An 18699-nucleotide genomic window follows, 5' to 3' on the forward strand; every position below is an offset into this window, starting at 1 on the left:
TTCTGCCCAGACCATACAGTAGTTATCACTGCCACCAGAACCCCTTATCATCTTCTTTAGGCCCTCAACAAAGGGTGTCAAATCCTACTGTGTAGTGTTATTAATCCAAATGGTGGTCTGACCAAGAGCAAGGCTATTAGGAGTGGCCTGCACAGTGGTACCAAATAAATATGCAAGTACTCTCAGAGCTTAAATATGTCTCACAAATATCAGCCACAAAGATAGGTTTAAATATATTTAATAATAAATAATAAAAGAACAAGAAAATACTCAGTAAATCATCACAGTAACTTCAGAGTTCAAAATCACAGGAAATATTTAAAACAACATTGCAGGACAGTCTTAAATAAATACAGAAAACATCTAAACTAATCTTTACTATAGTCCTAACTTTATCTAAAAGAATTTATTGTATCCTAATTAACTTACAGCAAGGCAAGACAGATGTGGTGAGTGGATCTTTCCAGGTCAAAGACAAAATACAAAATGTCCAGTCTCTCTCTCTCAGAGAGTTCTTAAATTAATATAAAATATTACTGCTGGGATACTTGCATCATGACATCACTTTTTGTCACCTAACTTCAGTTCCCAGGCTCAACAACCATTGCTAGAAACTGCTAGCATTTAGTATTTCCATGTGAAAATACATAGTCTTCAGATGTTTGCAACTGCTGGAAGACAGAAAACAAAACAGTTACAAAACAATGCAGAAGGCTTCCTAGTTTTAGACATCCTGTCTCCTTGCTGCATTGAAATAATTTATTTTATTATGTGGTTATAAAATAATTTAATTTTAACTATTTTCCTGAAGTTTTGCAAGTTAACCTTTTATGTTCCAGTTTCCACTATTAAAAATATATACATTTACACAGCTGCAATAGTTTATATATATATATATATATATATATATATATATATATATATATATATATATATCTGTTCTAATCCAGCAGGGTACACTGTGGTCACACCTCTAAGCTCTGTACTGTACAAACCCTTTTCACACACACTTACCAGCAGTTTGATATACATATAACATATAGTTCTAATACATTTGTAACACAAGCACATGAATCGTGTTGGCATTCACAACTGACATATAATTATTTGCAAAATTCCAGATAGCTGGGCTGGCAGTATCTCCGTCTGTCACATTTCTGTATAAATCATATTAATATTCACAAATGACAGGATTATTTACAAAATTCCACCGAGCTGGGCTGGCAATATTTCCTTTTGTGACAAAAACTACTCCAGGCAGGGCCAAGCCATATTCGACCATGCCTTGGTTTCATCTGTGGCTTTCTGGGAAGGGTTGAGGTATAGAAGTATTCTACAAGCAGCAACTTGGCCCTCTGTACATACTTTTACAAAGCACAACACACCAGATTCCTTATCAAGGTCTAGGTCAAGTTTTGCTAGGACCATCCTCCAGGGCTTCCTGGACCCTTCTTTCTCTACCTCCCAGTTTTTCTAAGCTATGGTAATCTACCCATACAGCTTAGGCTATCACAGCAATGATCAATATGAAGAACATAGTACAGTTGTGTAAATAAATTTACCATGGCAGTAGATATTTAAATGATCGCTGCTGAAGTAGCCACTCCCTCCAGCCACCCCTTTGTTTTTTGGTGTGATATTCCAGTGTGTAGGGTTTTTTTTTTTTTTTTTTGTTATTCCTAGTAATGTTTCCTCAGGGCTCAACCTCCCTCTCTCAGTTGGCATGAAAGCTCTGAAGGTATTGGTGCCCAAACCTGTATTTTAAGCCAGCTCGGCTCAAGCTAATGGTTTTGGTGAGTGGAATGTACTCATGAAGCTTTGCAGGATATAAAATGTTTAGCTTAGGCTACTGCAGCAGTGATCCTTTGAACATCTACTGTTATAGTAAATGTACCTACACAACTGTATTTTTCTACAACCCAAAATGATTACAATAAAATTTGAATTTTATTTCAATATTATTTTCTACAGTCGGACTGAAAACTTATAATACAGATTTAAGTAACAAAGTCTGTGGCTATGCCTATTTGTGTGTGTTCTTTTAATCAAACTCAGAAACCAACATTTACTGTCACCAACACTCTAGGACATACCTGAGGAAACAGAAGCATGGACTCCAGTTTTAGTCTATTTTTGATTATAGTGCTAACAGCTCAGTGTATACTTTATATTCTGAATTTTGAAATTGCAAACCTGTCTTCACTATGTCCACTTTTACAATGTAAAGTCTACATTAGGCTGTCTGGACTATGGCCAGAAACAGACTGCAACCATAGAGTCCATGTCATATAGCAATTACAATTGTTGTTCACCACTATGTAGTTTACGTGTTGCAATGCTCAAGTAACACATGGAAGCCAGAGATTAACTTTGCCTGTTAAAACTTCTGTTCTCCTTTCATTTGCTTTTTCAAGTTTTTAGCACATAGACAGTCTTTTTGAATGGTATACTCAAAGGTCTGGCATTCAGGTGAAAGTACATGGCCCATTCACACTTGGAATAGGGTGATGAGAGACAGTTGTTTCATTTATAATTTTACTATGAAATTTATGCAGAATTATTCTTAATGCAAAAACAGTTGGCCGTATATGCAGCTATTTAATGCATATCATGTGTGTACATCTTTTATCACAGTTAGTAGAATAAAAAAGTGCCCTTTCCAAGTCACTACATACCCCTTGGACCTCTATCCCCCCAGCCTTCAGCATCTTTTGGCACCTATACCCCTTTTTAAAAGTTGATGCTCATTTGCGGCTTAAAAAAGAAATGCACTGTTCTTATACAGAAACTGGTAAATGTGCCATCAAAACAATACATCTTTCCATTCCAATTTACCGACACTTCTTTCAATTTCTTGCATCAAAGATGCGGCAGAGATATAGTTGGGGGGTGCAATCAGGTGATCTAGTCTATGATTCTGAATACATCCTCCAGCTGCATCACCGACTATAGTTCAGTGAAGGCACGTTTGGTGACAGTTTCTTGGAGGGAGGACTCAGTCCTTCATAAAAAGAAGAATAGTTTTATATTTAAGTAGTACTAGTAGCACGTAGTAGTAGTCGCTAAGCCAAAAGTCCAGAGTTGATTTGATGGTGAAGATACTGTTCCAGTAATTTGCAAGAGAGAATAGTGCATCACTGTTCAGAGACCCTGAGGTAATTTATTTTCTTCATAGAAGGATTGAAGAAATCCTGCCAAAGCTGTATCGTTGACAGTGTACCTTGTTTGGCACACTACTCTCTCGTGTACCTCTCTTACATGTTTGTTACTACTTTATATGAATGTAGTCTAATTAGCTGAACTGTTAATTATGCATAATCGCCAAAGAAGCATTAAAGGTGAAGGTGAGAATTAAATCCTGTACCTTGTGGTTGTATATTACTGAGTGTTTAAATGTAACTTGTTGCATCGTTTCTCATTACTAAAGAAAGCTGCTGTGCTTGTTTGCATACTTCACACAGCCAGTGGTTTAGTAAATAATTCTGTTTGCTGGCTTTTGTTCGTGCTGGCTTTTTAAAAGAAATAAATTATATTTGATCGCAATAAAACATCTGAGATGTTACACAGGCTGTAAAATAACTGTACTTGGTTGATATGGGTATGTGTGACAGAGCAGAGAGATATCTCTCAACTGTCCAGATTTTCCCTGATTTCCCAAGTTAAAATTACATCTTCTGACTGCAGTGCTTTTATTCTTATTAATGAAGAAATCTAAGCACATTTGTTTTTCACTTGAATTTCTACACATATGATATCGCAGTCGCTATCAGGGCTAGCAGATACTTTTTTTTAAAATCCCACCTGCTTATCTCAAAAAATCAACCCAAAAACAGTCCAATGACAAAATGATGTCACACGTAGTAGTCACATGACTTCAGAGCTCAGCTTCTTCCAGAACCGGAATAGTTATTAGACATGTATTTACAGCCTTCATGGATTTTAACTTGCAGAAACATCAGGTACTATACCACAGCAATTCAAATTAACAAAAATTCTTCAACTTACAAATCTGTATGTACAAGTAAATAAAATCATTCAGCATCATCCTTCGATACACAAAACACTATGAACATAATGGTCGAACAAAGTAGCATGATAAGCTGTTACAAAAATAAAACACTATGGCAAAACAATGACGATGCCAGGTATACCACAGAAGGGCACTGTGACTTGGCATAGGCAACCAATCATCTCTTCCAGGCTTGTGTTGAAAAAACTTGTACTATATGTAAATGTTCTGTTTCCTACACAGGAATTACCTGTTTCTATTACCACATTCTCAGCAAAGTCATGTGCAGCTGAATGTAAATTCCTGTCTTTTTCACACATGGTCAGAGCATCTTAAACCACTGCTATACTTTCTCACTCCCACTCTGGTAGTCGGCTAATAAAACTGCGATCCCCTCTTTTGCAGTTTCCTGGATCCGCCACTGTGTACTGAGCATGCATATGGAACTTATTTCCCCATGCTTGCACAGTACAAGTACAGTGCTGGAGAAAAAAGAATCTCCAAAGCTTTTTTTCTTTTGAGATTTTACAAGGGACAACATAGAAATAGAAGGAAAATCAGGTAGGTTTCCGTTTTTTTTTTTTTTTGAAAACATACCTGATTTTTCATCTGTTGTGCACTGTGCATATTCCAATACAAAGTCTGGCTGCTCAATGGTACTTCGGTGGCCAGACTTTAAATTATTGGTATATACTCGATTCACAACTGGCACGCTGGTTGGGCTGTCCAATCAGCATGCACATTTTTTAATACACATAAACCATAGTTGTATAATTCTAGTTTTACAGTGCACCAAATCTACAAAATGGCAGCCTTTCTTGTTGAAGCAGCTTCCGCAAGGCAGCAGTCCCAATATATACTTGGGGTTTAACTGTAGCACAGAAATTACAGCAACATTAAACATTTACTACAGTTGGCAGAGAAGTCTTCAGTACATTCTGTTAGCTTTCTTGCAGGCCCAAATTACATCTGCTCAGTGTGTAACAATCTCTGGCTTCCGCCACAAACTGATTTTTCACAACATACAGGCAGAAGGTATTTAACTCCACTCCCCCACCCTCATTATCTTCTGATGGCTCTAGTTACACCCTCTTACCTTATGCCTTGAGTCTGGGTTATTTTCTGAGTTAACCTTTTATACTTTATTTATTGACAGATAAGATCCTGTAACAGTATGTGTCTTTCTTCTGGAGTGCCCTGAAGCTTTGATCTGGTGAAGTGACTTCTCTAAAACTTGAGCCTACAGAATACAGTTAATAGGCATTTGTAGCTTTAAATGTTTGAACCATACTGCCAGTCATAAACTATAATTTAAAAAATCTGTTGTTAAGAATTTGATTTGTTAGCTTCAGAAGTGCATGACAGATCTGCAGTAAAGTTCTGAATTTGTTTAATGCCATGTTCCACTTTCATTTGATTAACAGAAGATACAAAAAACACAACTGAAATATGTTAACATCATTAGCAGAAGAGTTTTAGTATATTGTTCTGTATCACTGAATGATGGGACAGTAAACGTAATAGAAAACCAAAACAAGACATATGACATTCAGTTATTCCTGCCCGTCACCTGAAATCTGGTCATCACAAAGGAACCATTTAATTCAGTTACCCCAGTAGGACCATTATTACCCATGCCCTTTCTTCTCCAAGTGTAAAGTAATGTCTGTCCAATGTGTTCTTTTACTGTGTACAGTCTTTGACACAATACATCCTCTAGCAACATTTCATATTTATTTTATCTTTTCCATGAAGAAGTACATCCTTCAGTAACATCTACCTTTAAATTAACTACATCATTTTTTGGGCTTATTTATCTGTTAAAAATGTTTCAGAATGTTTTAGCAGTCTGTTAGAAAGCATTTTAGAATATATTTTTCTGATGAATCTGATCATGTATTGAGTAACTGCAAGGACTTTCACTGTCCATAACCATAATGTTTCAGTTATAACTATGACATAAAATCCTCCAGTTTGAGAGCTCTGTACATTTTTAAATCAGAGTGCAGAGATGGTTGAAAAAGAAGTATGCGGTATAACCTGAAAGAAACAAAGAAAGAAATGACTGAAACCTTTATTCTGTCTTTCTATCACAGAACTAATTAATTTCAGAGCACGGAGAGTTGCTGCCTTCCGGAAAAACATGATAGAACTCACAGAACTGGAGCTGAAGCACGCCAAGGTAATGTCTTCATCCTACCATGTGTTTTAACTCAGTGCCTCTGAAACGCCTCCTTATAGCTGTATCACCATTGTCCTTAGAACTGTAATAGTCTGGAAATTACCTAGGCATGTGTTGACATTGTTTCTCTTCCAGTCAATCACTGTCTTTCCTTCTGAAATCGTAAAATGTGTACATTTTAAATATCAGCGATCTAGCCACATTGCAGACAGAGCTGTAGGACTCTCCCCAATGCATAACGTACCCAGAGAAGTAATATGAAATAATGGCGATATGGGTACTGAAGGCACAGCATTCGATGGATGATGGACAGATCATTTCCCACAACAGAGACTTCTCATTCCATGTTCAAGGTATGAATGACTTGCAGCAGTATAGATGTGTGTGACAGACAGAGAGGGGCCAGCCAGAGCCAATATAGCTCATGCACAGTTCCTTGTGACATAATGCAGGAAATTCAGCTGGTAGCTTAATAACACCCTAACCATTAGTCTTCTGTTAGTGTTATCATTTGGTAAACCTGCATCAGATTTTGAAACTGTACCTGTAGGAGTGGTTGACAGTACTTCATCTTACCTAGACTCATTATGAAGATGCCTGGGACATATGCAAAGGGCTGAAGCAGAAGTCGCCTATGCGTTTGTACCGATATATCGTGTGTGTGTGTGTGAAAGAGAAGGTGTAGAGAGTGCTGTGGAGATAAAAAAAAACAGTTTTGACTTTCATATCTACAATGCATTTTGAATGCAGCTGGAAAAAAGTGTGGGGCTGCCATCACCCCTCACCAACAGGTTATGGTGTCTGTAATTTAGAAGAGTATAGGCACATGTGGACAAAATGCAACAAGAAGAAACATTTTTTTTTTAATTTAGAAAATACCAATGCATTCATTTTTTACATGGGAATGCTTTAATCTGATCATCTATGGACTGTTTCAAAATGTAAATGAGATTGAATTCTGTTCTGTCCAGTTTTCAAAATTATTTTATAATCAAATTTTAAATCAAATGAGATTTTCAAATCTAAAACAAAATTTTTTCAATTTTGTTTGCTAAAAATAGTTTATTTTTAACTTCATATTTTAGAAAGCAGACTTTGCTCTTGAAATTATAGACCTTTTAATTCTGAAAAAAGAGCCAGTATACGGGAAAGCAATTGTCATTACACCAAATTTATAATACAAATATTGTCCTTCTTTAGATAAGCCTGTATAAACTAGTCTGAATTTCCATGCTGTGATTCTACTGTAGGCAAGTGCCATAGCAGATTTATTATAACGTTCTCATAGAAGAATTCCAAATATTGCTGCAGTAGAAAGACAATAACAGCCTACATCTGAAGCCACCATACTACATAACTGAATACTGTGGAACATTCTATCATTCCTTACAGAGAACTGTGTTGCAGGTTAGACTATTCTGTTCTGGTATTTCAGACAATGTGTACTGCATCTCAGCCTGTGTATAGATGCTTTCTTGTATACATGCATGTAATGTGCCTGGGAGGCTGAATGCCTCCACTTCAGTATGTGCAGTCTTGTGTACGCTCCAACTATAAGTGTGCATTGTGTAGTCTACTGGTCCTACTGCACCCCTAGAAAGTAGGATTCAGTAGTGCAGTACTGGCCAGAGGATCCCCTAAGCTGCATTTGCCATTCCTATTGTACACAACGGTGAATACTACTATTTTTGTAAAGTACATTTAATGCTTTTTCAGATCATCGGTTTAAAAGGCATTAAACTAATTCAGTATCACTTTTCATCTCCCATGAGTTAATACCGAACACTACTTTGATGTTGCTTGGTTTGAGTAAATTTAAATGTTATAAAATACACACTGATTGTTCCGTTTGTTTCTAAACAAATCTACCATAGAGGGGAAAAGTGGAAACAATCACAAAGCCATGAAAACAGATTACACAACTTTGTGCATTGCAACATTGCAAGTACTTATCCACTTAGTAAAATAAGACAATACTGCGGTTTTCAAGGCTTGAGACACAAAAAAGCTCATAAAGATATGTGGGAAGGAATAGACAAAAGGCAGCAGGAACAGAAAAAGAAAATAATAAAAATAAAGACAATTGGATATAAAAGCAATATACATCCAGCTTTAGCAATGTGAATGCTTACAGACAGATGGTTCAATTCCTTCATGCCCACTCGGCCAGTTTTAGAACAGTGGTATATGCTAGACTTTCTGTTATTGGCAATATATTTGCTATTCAAATGATGCTGCCAAGGCAGTAATTTTGTACTACCTCCATTGCAGGATGGGTGAGACAGAGTTGGTTGTTGGCCACATCCAACTCTTAAAAAGGTTTTGGCTTTATAAAGCTAAAATCTTTGCATTTCACGGCACATTGTAAGATGACAGCTTTATGATATAACTCGTCTTTGTATGTAATCTTTATAAAGCCAGGATGAGTACACAATTTATACACACAAACAGGAGGTTATATTTAAAATGCTATTGTCAGTCTAAATGTCCATTTATAGCACATTTTGCCATCAGACAAAAACGCCTCTGAATAATTGAATGTTATTTTGCTCAGCTTGGTGATAAGGACAGACCTGAAAGTTGGAAGGGAAAATAAGACTGAAATCTGTATGCAAAATAAAGCACAGAAGTGGCTCATAATTCAGAGATGACTGTTTCTGAGATTTGAGTGCAATGAGGTGACAGTTTTCCCAAGAAGTCATCCAAAGAAAAACGTGTCACTATATGGTATAGGGACGTTAAGTGTGACCAAACTGGCCCAATATACAAAGAGAAGTAGGGAGGTCCCATGCTGTCCTCTGTTCTGGACATCAGGGAGCAATGTCCCCGACTGCATCTTAAGAGATGTGTTTTATGGTTTAAGAATTATTCTTTAGAACAAATCCAGCTGTTGGTCCAGAAACATCTGTATGCTTAAAGCTGAGGGTTCAGTGAAGGTTAGCTTCCAGACACTTAATGGACGCTGTTACACATGCCCTACTACAGCTTTCTAGCAGAAAAGCAGTGATTTTGCATTAAATTAATACTGCTTGACAGCAGGAGACAATAAGCAAATATGTTAAGGTCCTGTACCTGGAAAGGTAAGACCAAGATGCTACAGCTCAGGTACAGCAGCTTTGGTTTTTGTACCAGCTAACCCAAGGTATTGGAAGGCAGTCATATGTAAGTGGTGCTTATATCCCAATGTAACTGCAATATATTCGGACATCTTTGTGTCACTGGAATAAAGTATGAAGTCTGATTCTTCACAGTGACATGACATATCCCTTAGTGTTAAGGGTATTTTGTAATACAGAGTCCCCACCTGGGTCAGGTCAAAAGTGAGGTTGTGATTGTTTATCAGAGTTGGGTAAGATTAAAGGTGGAAGTACCAACTTCTTAATTTCTTTTGGTACAGTAGCAAACAATGGGTTCTGCCCCACTTACCATCTATCCAGGATGGTGAAAATGTTCTTTCAGAAGTTCTGACTTCCTTGTCTCTGTGGTATTTATTCACCACAGTCAGTATATTCTGTGGGACTTTACCATCAGCTGATGAGGTGTCGGTGGCCTTTGTAAAAAAAAAAAAAAAAAAATCCCTTGTATTGTGAAAGGATTATGGTTAGCACAGGTGGTTGCCTCTACTATCCATAGACTGGGCCATTCTTTGGACTTGGATTTCCAGCTTGGTGTCTTGACGTCTGATCTGGTGGTGGAGACCATCACATGATGTGATCACTATATCATCCAGTTCATGCTTGAACACCTTTGGGATGAGCCTCAGAGATGGATCTTGTGTAGTGCAGGAAGTCTGGTGTAATTACTCCAGAGATATTGCACCTTGTTTTGCTTGACTAGTTGCTCCATGGCTGTAGTGCCTCTGGTCAGGATGAGTTGGTGCAGTGCTGTAACTAGGACTTCATTTGACATTTTGGCCTCAAGCCGCATACAGCTGTCTCACCTGTCCTCATATGAGCTATGATATGGCTTTAAGCTTCGTGAACTTTGGAAGACTTGTCAAAAGCTTGAGTGTAAGTAGTGTCACATTAGTCTGCTCAAAGACAAGCTTCCTCTGGAAAAACACTTTTCAGTATACTAGGATTAGATCTGGTATACTATATAATTTTCCCGGGAGGGTTCTGCAGCTGTTTCTACTACTTTAATAATGTCCTGTAGATAGGGTTATAAAATCCTGAACCTGTAGCTTGTACAGAACTCTGCAGCCCAGCTACTGAATGAGATTCTCAGGTACACCATTTCCCACAGCTGTAGATGATGAGCTATGTCTGTATCTGCAGACAAGGGCAGAACTGTATGTAGTGAGAGAACTTGCTTTTTGCACATATATAAACTTGGAAAAAGTCGCATTTTTAAATTTAAAAAAAATCATACCGTGAGAACACTTGAGATATAATTATTTCATTTGTACAGTTTATGTTCTAATGAAATAATTACCATAGCATTAACAAAATAAATTAATAATAATAAGCCTGAAAGTAAGAAATCATGATACTCCTCAGGCCCTTCTTCTCTTTCTACCACATAATAACAGGTTATGCCCAGCCCTTTTACAGTCCATTACTGTTCTTCCTAAACATTAGATCCAAATGATGCCAGGATATACCTTTATGATTCTCACTTACTCTGGGATCAGCTTTGAAAATGGTTAGGTGCGTTTTTACAGTGGGGACTAATTTAACTTATGTCAGCTGTGATACATTCATCTAGCTGCTAGGATAAGGGTAGATCAGACTTTGACTAGTACAATTATAGAATATGGTCCACATCAATGATGGCCCTTTTTTATTAAAGCAGTAAAAAAGCAGACTACATACTACAGCTGCAGGGAGAGGTTGCATTTTAATTGTTGAAGGTAATATTTCTTCTGCAATTGGATGAAGTCCCCATACGTTAAGTACCTGTGCGGTGTAGTAGAAATGGGTACCTGACCATCTGAGCGTGTGCAGCAGCTGGGGAGTATACAGACTACATTTTGGGCGCAAGGAAAGTTGCATTCTTTTTGTACTTCAGCTGTAAAGTTCACCTTCTCATTCTATGCATGTGTGAGATAGTGGGGAAGGGGGCTTGATCATTTGTGTTTGGAATAGTGATTTTGATATTCTGGCTGAGGGCTTCAGCTGACATAGTAAGACATAATAACTTTAACAAAGAATTATCCTCATATTACTATACTTCCTGAGAACACTGTGACTGACATAAGATCATTGCTCTTACCGAAAGAGCTCAATTTCTTCATTTCTGAGGGAAACAGAGAGCTTCTAGTCATATAGGAAGTGACACAAAAAAAAATCTTAACAGTACTATGAAAACTGTGGTAGATCATGTGTTTTCTTTATCCACAATGCAATATATATATATTGTCATTCGTTGCTGACCCAGAAGGCACCTGTTGACATAAGAAATTATACAAAGAAAAAAATTCTAATAGCTTTATGCTGCCTGAAAACACTGTGACTGATGCAGATTACTGTTACTAAAACAATTTAGGTAGTTATTTGTGACTGTAAACCAAAAATGTTGTTTCTATTGATAGAGGACATTCCAAAAAGGGAAAAAAATCCTGCCAGTACTACAATGAGTATTATGACAGACAGACTCTGCTCTGCTATTACTGAGAGAATTTATATAGATGTCCTTCTATTCCTATGTTGCAGTATTCTAGGTGTGGGATTTCATGCCCTCAGGTGACTCGTACGTCGGCTCCTATACAAAAGCTTCAGCTTGGCTGTTGCAGTGTGTGTGGGAAGTCACATGTAGGGCCATAAACCATAAATGTGACGTCTGCACGCACAATCCTCAGAACTTTTCAGCCGCAGACGACATTCGCATCATACGATGACTTCTCCACAGATGTCGCATCCTTAGATAAGTAACCCATTGGGTTTCTAATTTTATTATCTTCGATGATTGTTCTTGCTAATGCTTGGTTGTTGTAGCCTTTAGCTGACCTCAGGGAAAAAGGGAAAGTGCAAATGCGGGCGACAGATACCCCATAAAGACACCCATGACAGGTGTGTTTTTTGCCTAGGCCGGTAACATGATCACTCCTCCTGCTCTGTTTGTCAATCGTTTGTGCCCAAGACCTTGCGCAGCTGTCTAGCTGCATTAAACCTCTACCTGGAGAACCAGCACCTTAAGTGGTTAGCCCTTAGTATGGATCCTACATCGGAGACCGCACCTGAACCCTCGCTCAAGAAGGCCAAGGTTCCTAGGCCTTCTTCGCCTGCCGCTCCGCTTCCAGATGCACTGCCAACTGCCATTCTAGGGGTTGAGGCACACTTGGAGAATACGTCGACTGCAGCGACGTCCCTCATGGAAGCCATTTCATGCCAATGACCGGCACGTCCACAGAGCTTATCCAGACATTGACGACTGTTAATGTGGAGGGGGAACCAATTCAGGTAGCACCTCCAGCAAGGATCCAAACTTCGGATGTGTTACTATCAAAACCCGACACCAGACTCTGTTATTACTGATAGAATTTATATAGTTATTTGTGGCTGGATAAAAGGGCTTCAATTAATACAGGGACTTCCACAGACAAAATATGGTAAGAACACTAAACTGCCTGAGAACACTATAGCAGACAGACGCTACTGTTTCTGGGGGAATTTAAATAATTATTTGTGATTGGAAGAGTGGGTTCTGCAGATGCAGGAAATTGTATAAGGAAAAGTTTGTAATGGCACTACTCTGCATAATAGTTTATGTATTTATTTGTGAATAAAAGAGTAGGCTCATATTGTTGTAGGAAAATAGTATAAATATCTTCCACTTAAGGTAACTGCTCCTACGCAAAGTAAGAGAACCAACAGAGAAAAAAATAGAGCAGAAACCAACAGGCCTAATAAAATTCAGTCTCATTTAATAAAATATATCATAATTGCTTTTGGGACAAGCCCTTCATCAAATGAACACACATTTAAAATCCACAGTAGTATTTATACGGATGTGAAATTAAAACAGCCAATCAAAATTCAATACTTTACTCTCTGGTTTTTAAGAGCTGGTTTTAAAGGTATAACCCCATTTATGCCTGGTGGTCGATCTGTCCCCAGCTCAATAATCCATCTAATCTCATGAAATTCAAGCGTATAGATGACAAATGTTTCAATATTCTGTCCTTTAACCTACAGTTAGTCTTGCCTATATAAAAACTTAAACACGTCTTACATTGAGCTAAATAGACAATATTACTAGTACAACAGTCAGCGTACAATTCAAATACATATCTTTTCTTTGTATTAGGATGTATAAAACAACTTTGGCTAGTACCAGCACATTGAGCAGAATCCTGAACATATGTTTTCATTTATGGTTGTGCAAAAGATAAATATGAATATTGGGGGGGTGGGTGTTGTAAACCAAACTGAATTTAACCAAGCATAAATGGGGTTATACCTTTGAAACCAGCTCTTAAAAAACGGAGGGTTTGTTTGTGTCTTTCGGCTTTTCCCGGTTAGGGGTCGCCACAGCGGAACTCCGGTCTGCTAATGATTGGCAGTAGATTTTTACGTGCTGGCTTGCCGGGCCTAATGCACAACCTTCAATGAAGGAATGCCCATTCACGCATGTCGCCACACAGAAGATGCTCTAACTGAGAATCGAACGGGCAACATCTAACTGTGAGGCGACAATGCTACCGCAGCACCACCACAGCAGTGTTCACCTTAAAAACGGAGGGTAAAGTACTGCATTTTGATTGGCTGTTTTTATTTCAAATCTATATAAATACTACTGTGGATTTTAAATGTGTGTTCATCTGATGAAGGGCTTGTCCTTGAAAGCGCTTATGATATTTTTTATTAAATGAGACTGAATTTTATTGCTGTAGGAAATGCCACAAAGAAATCATAATAGAACTAGTACACTGTTATATATCACATGTTGTTATCAACAGCGTGAATACATTTAATGTTATTTGTTAGTTGGGCAGAAAGCATGTGTTGCTATTGGAAATCCCACAAAGAAAATATCCAGCTAGTGCTACCCTACATAAGAATAGTGTGGCAGGTTATACACTGTTATTCCATACAGTCTGAGTTTATAAAGTTATTTGTGAGTGGGAAAGAAAAGGGTTCCTGTTATAAGAATTTTAATAAACAAAGAAATGTCCAAAAATACTAAAAATTTCTTGCAGATCATCAGATATGTTATTACTACAGTGGGAGTATACATTATTGTTCATCAGTAGTAAAGACTGCTCCTGTTGATATTGGAAATTCAACAAAGGGCCAAATGTATTAACAGCACGCACTGCATAGGAACAGGATGACAGACCAGATATTGCTGTTACACAGTGTGAATCCATATAGTTGCTTGTATATGGAAAATAAAGCATCTCCTGGCACAGGAATTTCCACAATTAGACTTTATTTCTCACAGTGCAACTATATAATCTAATTTGTGTATGGGACAGAGGGAAAAAAATCCCCAAAACATTAGGTACATTGTGACATATCATCACACATTTGTTTCAACCTGCACAGAACTATACAGTGTCATTTGCAATGGATAGTATGTCTCCTGCTGTTAGATAAAATTCAACAAAGAAAAAAATACAGTGTATTAAACACTGGACTTGTAATTTTTCCCATTAATCAGTGCATTCGTTACTGTATCAAATGACATGCACTGCTGGGATTTGTTTGATAATCCACAGGGAAGAAGACAGCACAGACCGCATAAAAGAAAATTATATTTGTCTCAGTAAATGAACACAAATTTTGTTTTCCCTTGAGTTAATCAAGTGTAATAGAGCAGATAAATTTTGGGATGACCTACAACGTCTTCTTTAAAGGACATACATTTGTTTGACTTTAATTTTCTTTGTAAGCTAAAATTATTGTCAGTTGAGTTGCCACTTGTTAGTAGGTTACAGTTTAGTTTGCTGTTTTGCTTTACAGCTATTTACAATACTTTGTGTGCGGCTCATATTGTAGAATCTTACAGATAAGTTGACTTCAAAATGAATTAGATCTGCAGTTTACAGACTTCCTCTCAGACATTTACTTAACATGTAAAATAGATTTATGGTGTATTATCTTAGACCTATTAAAGATTTTTTTTCTTCAACTTCTTGCTCTAGTACATATTAAGATCTGGATGGTATTCAGTCTGGTTTATTGTTTACTTCATTGATTTACAGCTGTTGGCTTGCAGTTGATGTTGTGGTGCCTTACACAGCAGTCTACTGGACATGATTTACAGTTTGTATAGAATATTTGGCAAGTTGAGGCATATTAGGTTTTTCAGTCTCTTGCATTTTTTAACTGTGATGTTAGAAAGACCGTTCTTCCCACATTTATCTGGATACTGAACAGAATTAAATGTGAATTGTTTGCCTTCTGAAAGAAATTTGACATTTCCTCATTAGAATGAGATGTTGGATACGGTTTGCTTTTTTTTTTCTTCTTTAATAAGGACATTTAAGGTAAATTGATAATTGCCTGCTGTCCACATATTTTTTTATCCTCCCAGTCCCCCCCTGACTGTCCCAATGTTTCCCATATGTAGTCCCAACTGCCTTATTCATTCCTCCTCATGGGAACTAGGTACTGGGCCTTCAGAGGGCTAATTAGTCCCTGTACTCCTTAGGTGCTCCAAGCCCCTAACTCTGGGCAGGGCAAGAGTCTTATAACCCATTTGTTCACTGCTGGGGCGGGTCATCTGCATTCTCACAGATGGAGTAGGGTGAGAGCCAAATAGCCCATTCACTCCCTGCATGCAAGCATGTCAGCCCAGTCCCTTATTGGAGCTGAAAGTCAGGAGGTAGGGGGTGGCAAGTCCAGTCAGTCAGTTGAACCACACCCTACCGATCTCCTATAGTGGCACCGGACATCAGTCAGGTGAAACACACCCTACCAATCTCCTAGAGTGACGCTGCAAATCAGTCAGGTAAACCATGCCCTACCAATCTCCTGTAGTGGCACTGCAAATCAGTCAGATGAACCATGTTGTATCAATCTGTTGTAGTGGCACCGGACATCAGTCAGGTGAACCATGTCCTACCAGTTTCCTATAGTGGCACTGCAAGTTTTGCAGTTGCGGCCTCACAGGGGATGGATGCAATCTTCTACCGCTGGAAGCATGAGCATTGTCCGACCATCTGATGTGGACAATATATTTGCTACACAGTAGATTTTGCCTAGGCAACAAGTCACTACCACCTCCCTCTCCCCAGGATGGGTGAGCCAGAGTTGGTTGGTCACATCCATCCTCCTTGCCTGATCCCTCGAGCTCACAAGCCATTATTTGTGCAGTGGTTAGATGGAGATCCAAAAAAACAGGATATGAAGGGAGCAGCACTTGCTGGACAAGAAGATTTGGGGAGAGAATTTTGTGACGTTTGAAGTGCTCAAGATGTGGGGGATCTGTTTCACTCTGGGGGCTTTGAGATGGCAGAAGTGGGAATTGCAGGATGGGAAAGCTTTGTGGGAATATACGGGAGAAAGACATGATAGGGCACTGTATAGTCAGATCAGAAAGGGTAAAGGAGGATTGGAGAAGATGGGGCAACATAAGGCCACCAAATAGAATGAGATGGAGAAAGGTTAATGAAAGGATGACTCAGACAAGGTTCATCAGAAGAGTATAGGTAAGTGGTGTGGAGCAGAGTAAGGTGAAGGGAGAAACTAAGAGACACTTCACTCATGTACTACCAAACCTCAGACATTAAACTAATGCTATATGGAAAACAGCCTGAAAGAAACACACCACAGCAAATGGTTCACTGACAAACACAGATATTTTATTGCACACTCATTCAATTTGCTTGCGAACATACACACAATAAATACAGTATCCAAAATGGAAATCCTCTTAACAGGACAAGATTGTAACCTTTTGTTAAGAACAGAAAGCTCAGAAATAAATACAACAACAGATGACATGTTAACAACCAAATTACTGTCATTATTGCACTGTAAGGAGACAGTCTCATTTTTTTGTAAATCCCACCAAACAGTTCTACCCCTGTCTATCTCCCTTTACTTGTGGTGGATTAATGCTGTCATCATGTTACTGCTCTCATCATGTTACTGCTGTCATCATGTTACTGCTCTCATCATGTTACCACTCTCATCATGTTACTGCTCTCATCATGTAACTGCTCTCATCATGTTACTTCTCTCATCATGTCACTGCTCTCATCATGTCACTGCTCTCATCATGTTACTGCTGTCATCATGTTAGTGCTCTCATCATGTAATTGCTCTCATCATGTTACTGCTCTCATCATGTTACTGCTGTCATCATGTTACTGCTCTCATCATGTTACTACTGTCATCATGTTACTGCTGTCATCATGTTACTACTGTCATCATGTTACTGCTCTCATCATGTTACTGCTCTTATCATGTTACTACTTTCATCATGTTACTGCTGTCATCATGTTACTGCTCTCATCATGTTTCTGCTGTCATCATATTACTGCTCTCATCATGTTACCGCTGTCATCATGTTACTGCTCTCATCATGTTTCCGCTGTCATCATGTTACTGCTCTCATCATATTACTGCTCTCATCATGTTACTGCTCTCATCATGTTACTGCTGTTATCATGCTCTCTTTGGCTTTTCTTTGTTGATTCATGGCTTTTATGTTAGCTTATATTTGCCCCAGAATGCTGTAATTTTCTCAGTGAGCTCAAAAGACTTAGATGTACGTTGATCAATTCCTTTAATACATTCATTCTCATTATCTGGGTAACTGGTATACCAAAAGTTGTCCTTGTCCATCAGACGTCACTGTCTTTTTAGCTGAGCCACCTTTCTTTGTTTATTTTCAGGAAAAATATTTTCATATTTTTACAGTCTGTATTGTAGTTATATATTTTACGTACTACTTTTGTTTCTTCAAATGCAGAAACTGCATTTTCATGTTTAGGTTTATGGAATTTCTACTGACTTGTTTCACTGTAGTTTGGAAGAGCTACATCTGTCTAAATGTAGATATTTAAGAGACAAACTCCCTGAAGTGCTAGCTCGTGGTATGATTTTGCACAGTGCCAGCTCTGCTGCAAAACTACAGTTGTGCAGTCATGGAATTAGTATATTTATGTGTGTGGATCTATATCAGAAGGTCGACTTTCTGTTATGTTGATGTAAGAGTGGATATTTGAATCCACAAAATCCCGACGGACCACAACACCGAATACACACAACATTAAAAACATATTTTTGGCAAGCCCTTATACCCACCACACTCCTTGCTAATTATATACATCAACACTGAAATCATACTACACCTTAGAAGGGACAAAATCCCAATCCCAGCTATTTGCCAGTATCACACTACCACCTATTGCCATTTTTTGATACTATGTGTTTTTGATGTGTCTTAGATTTTCTGGTCTTAATCATTTAAACATCAACACAGTCTTAACTCGACTTCCTGACATAGATCCATACATATATATAAATACATGCTAAATAATCACCAATGAGATTGTTTGAAATACAAAAACCTCGATAAAACTCATTGGCGATTACCATCATCACCAACTAAA

At 38.1% G+C, this 18699-nt stretch overlaps 1 protein-coding gene across 1 annotated transcript in view; it reads left to right on the plus strand.

Moving 5' to 3' along the window:
* Window positions 1-18699, plus strand: part of SNX32 (sorting nexin 32) — a 463165-nt gene that overhangs the window by 399924 nt on the left and 44542 nt on the right. Inside the window, exon 10 of the mRNA XM_044060891.1 lies at window positions 6106-6191. Coding sequence (XP_043916826.1) covers window positions 6106-6191 — 86 coding nt within the window. The remainder of the gene's footprint in view (window positions 1-6105; window positions 6192-18699) is intronic.

The sequence above is a fragment of the Protopterus annectens genome, chromosome 2.part0 (assembly GCF_019279795.1).
Source record: "Protopterus annectens isolate FY-2018-M chromosome 2.part0, PAN1.0, whole genome shotgun sequence".
In the NCBI taxonomy this organism is placed as follows: Eukaryota; Metazoa; Chordata; order Ceratodontiformes; family Protopteridae; genus Protopterus; species Protopterus annectens.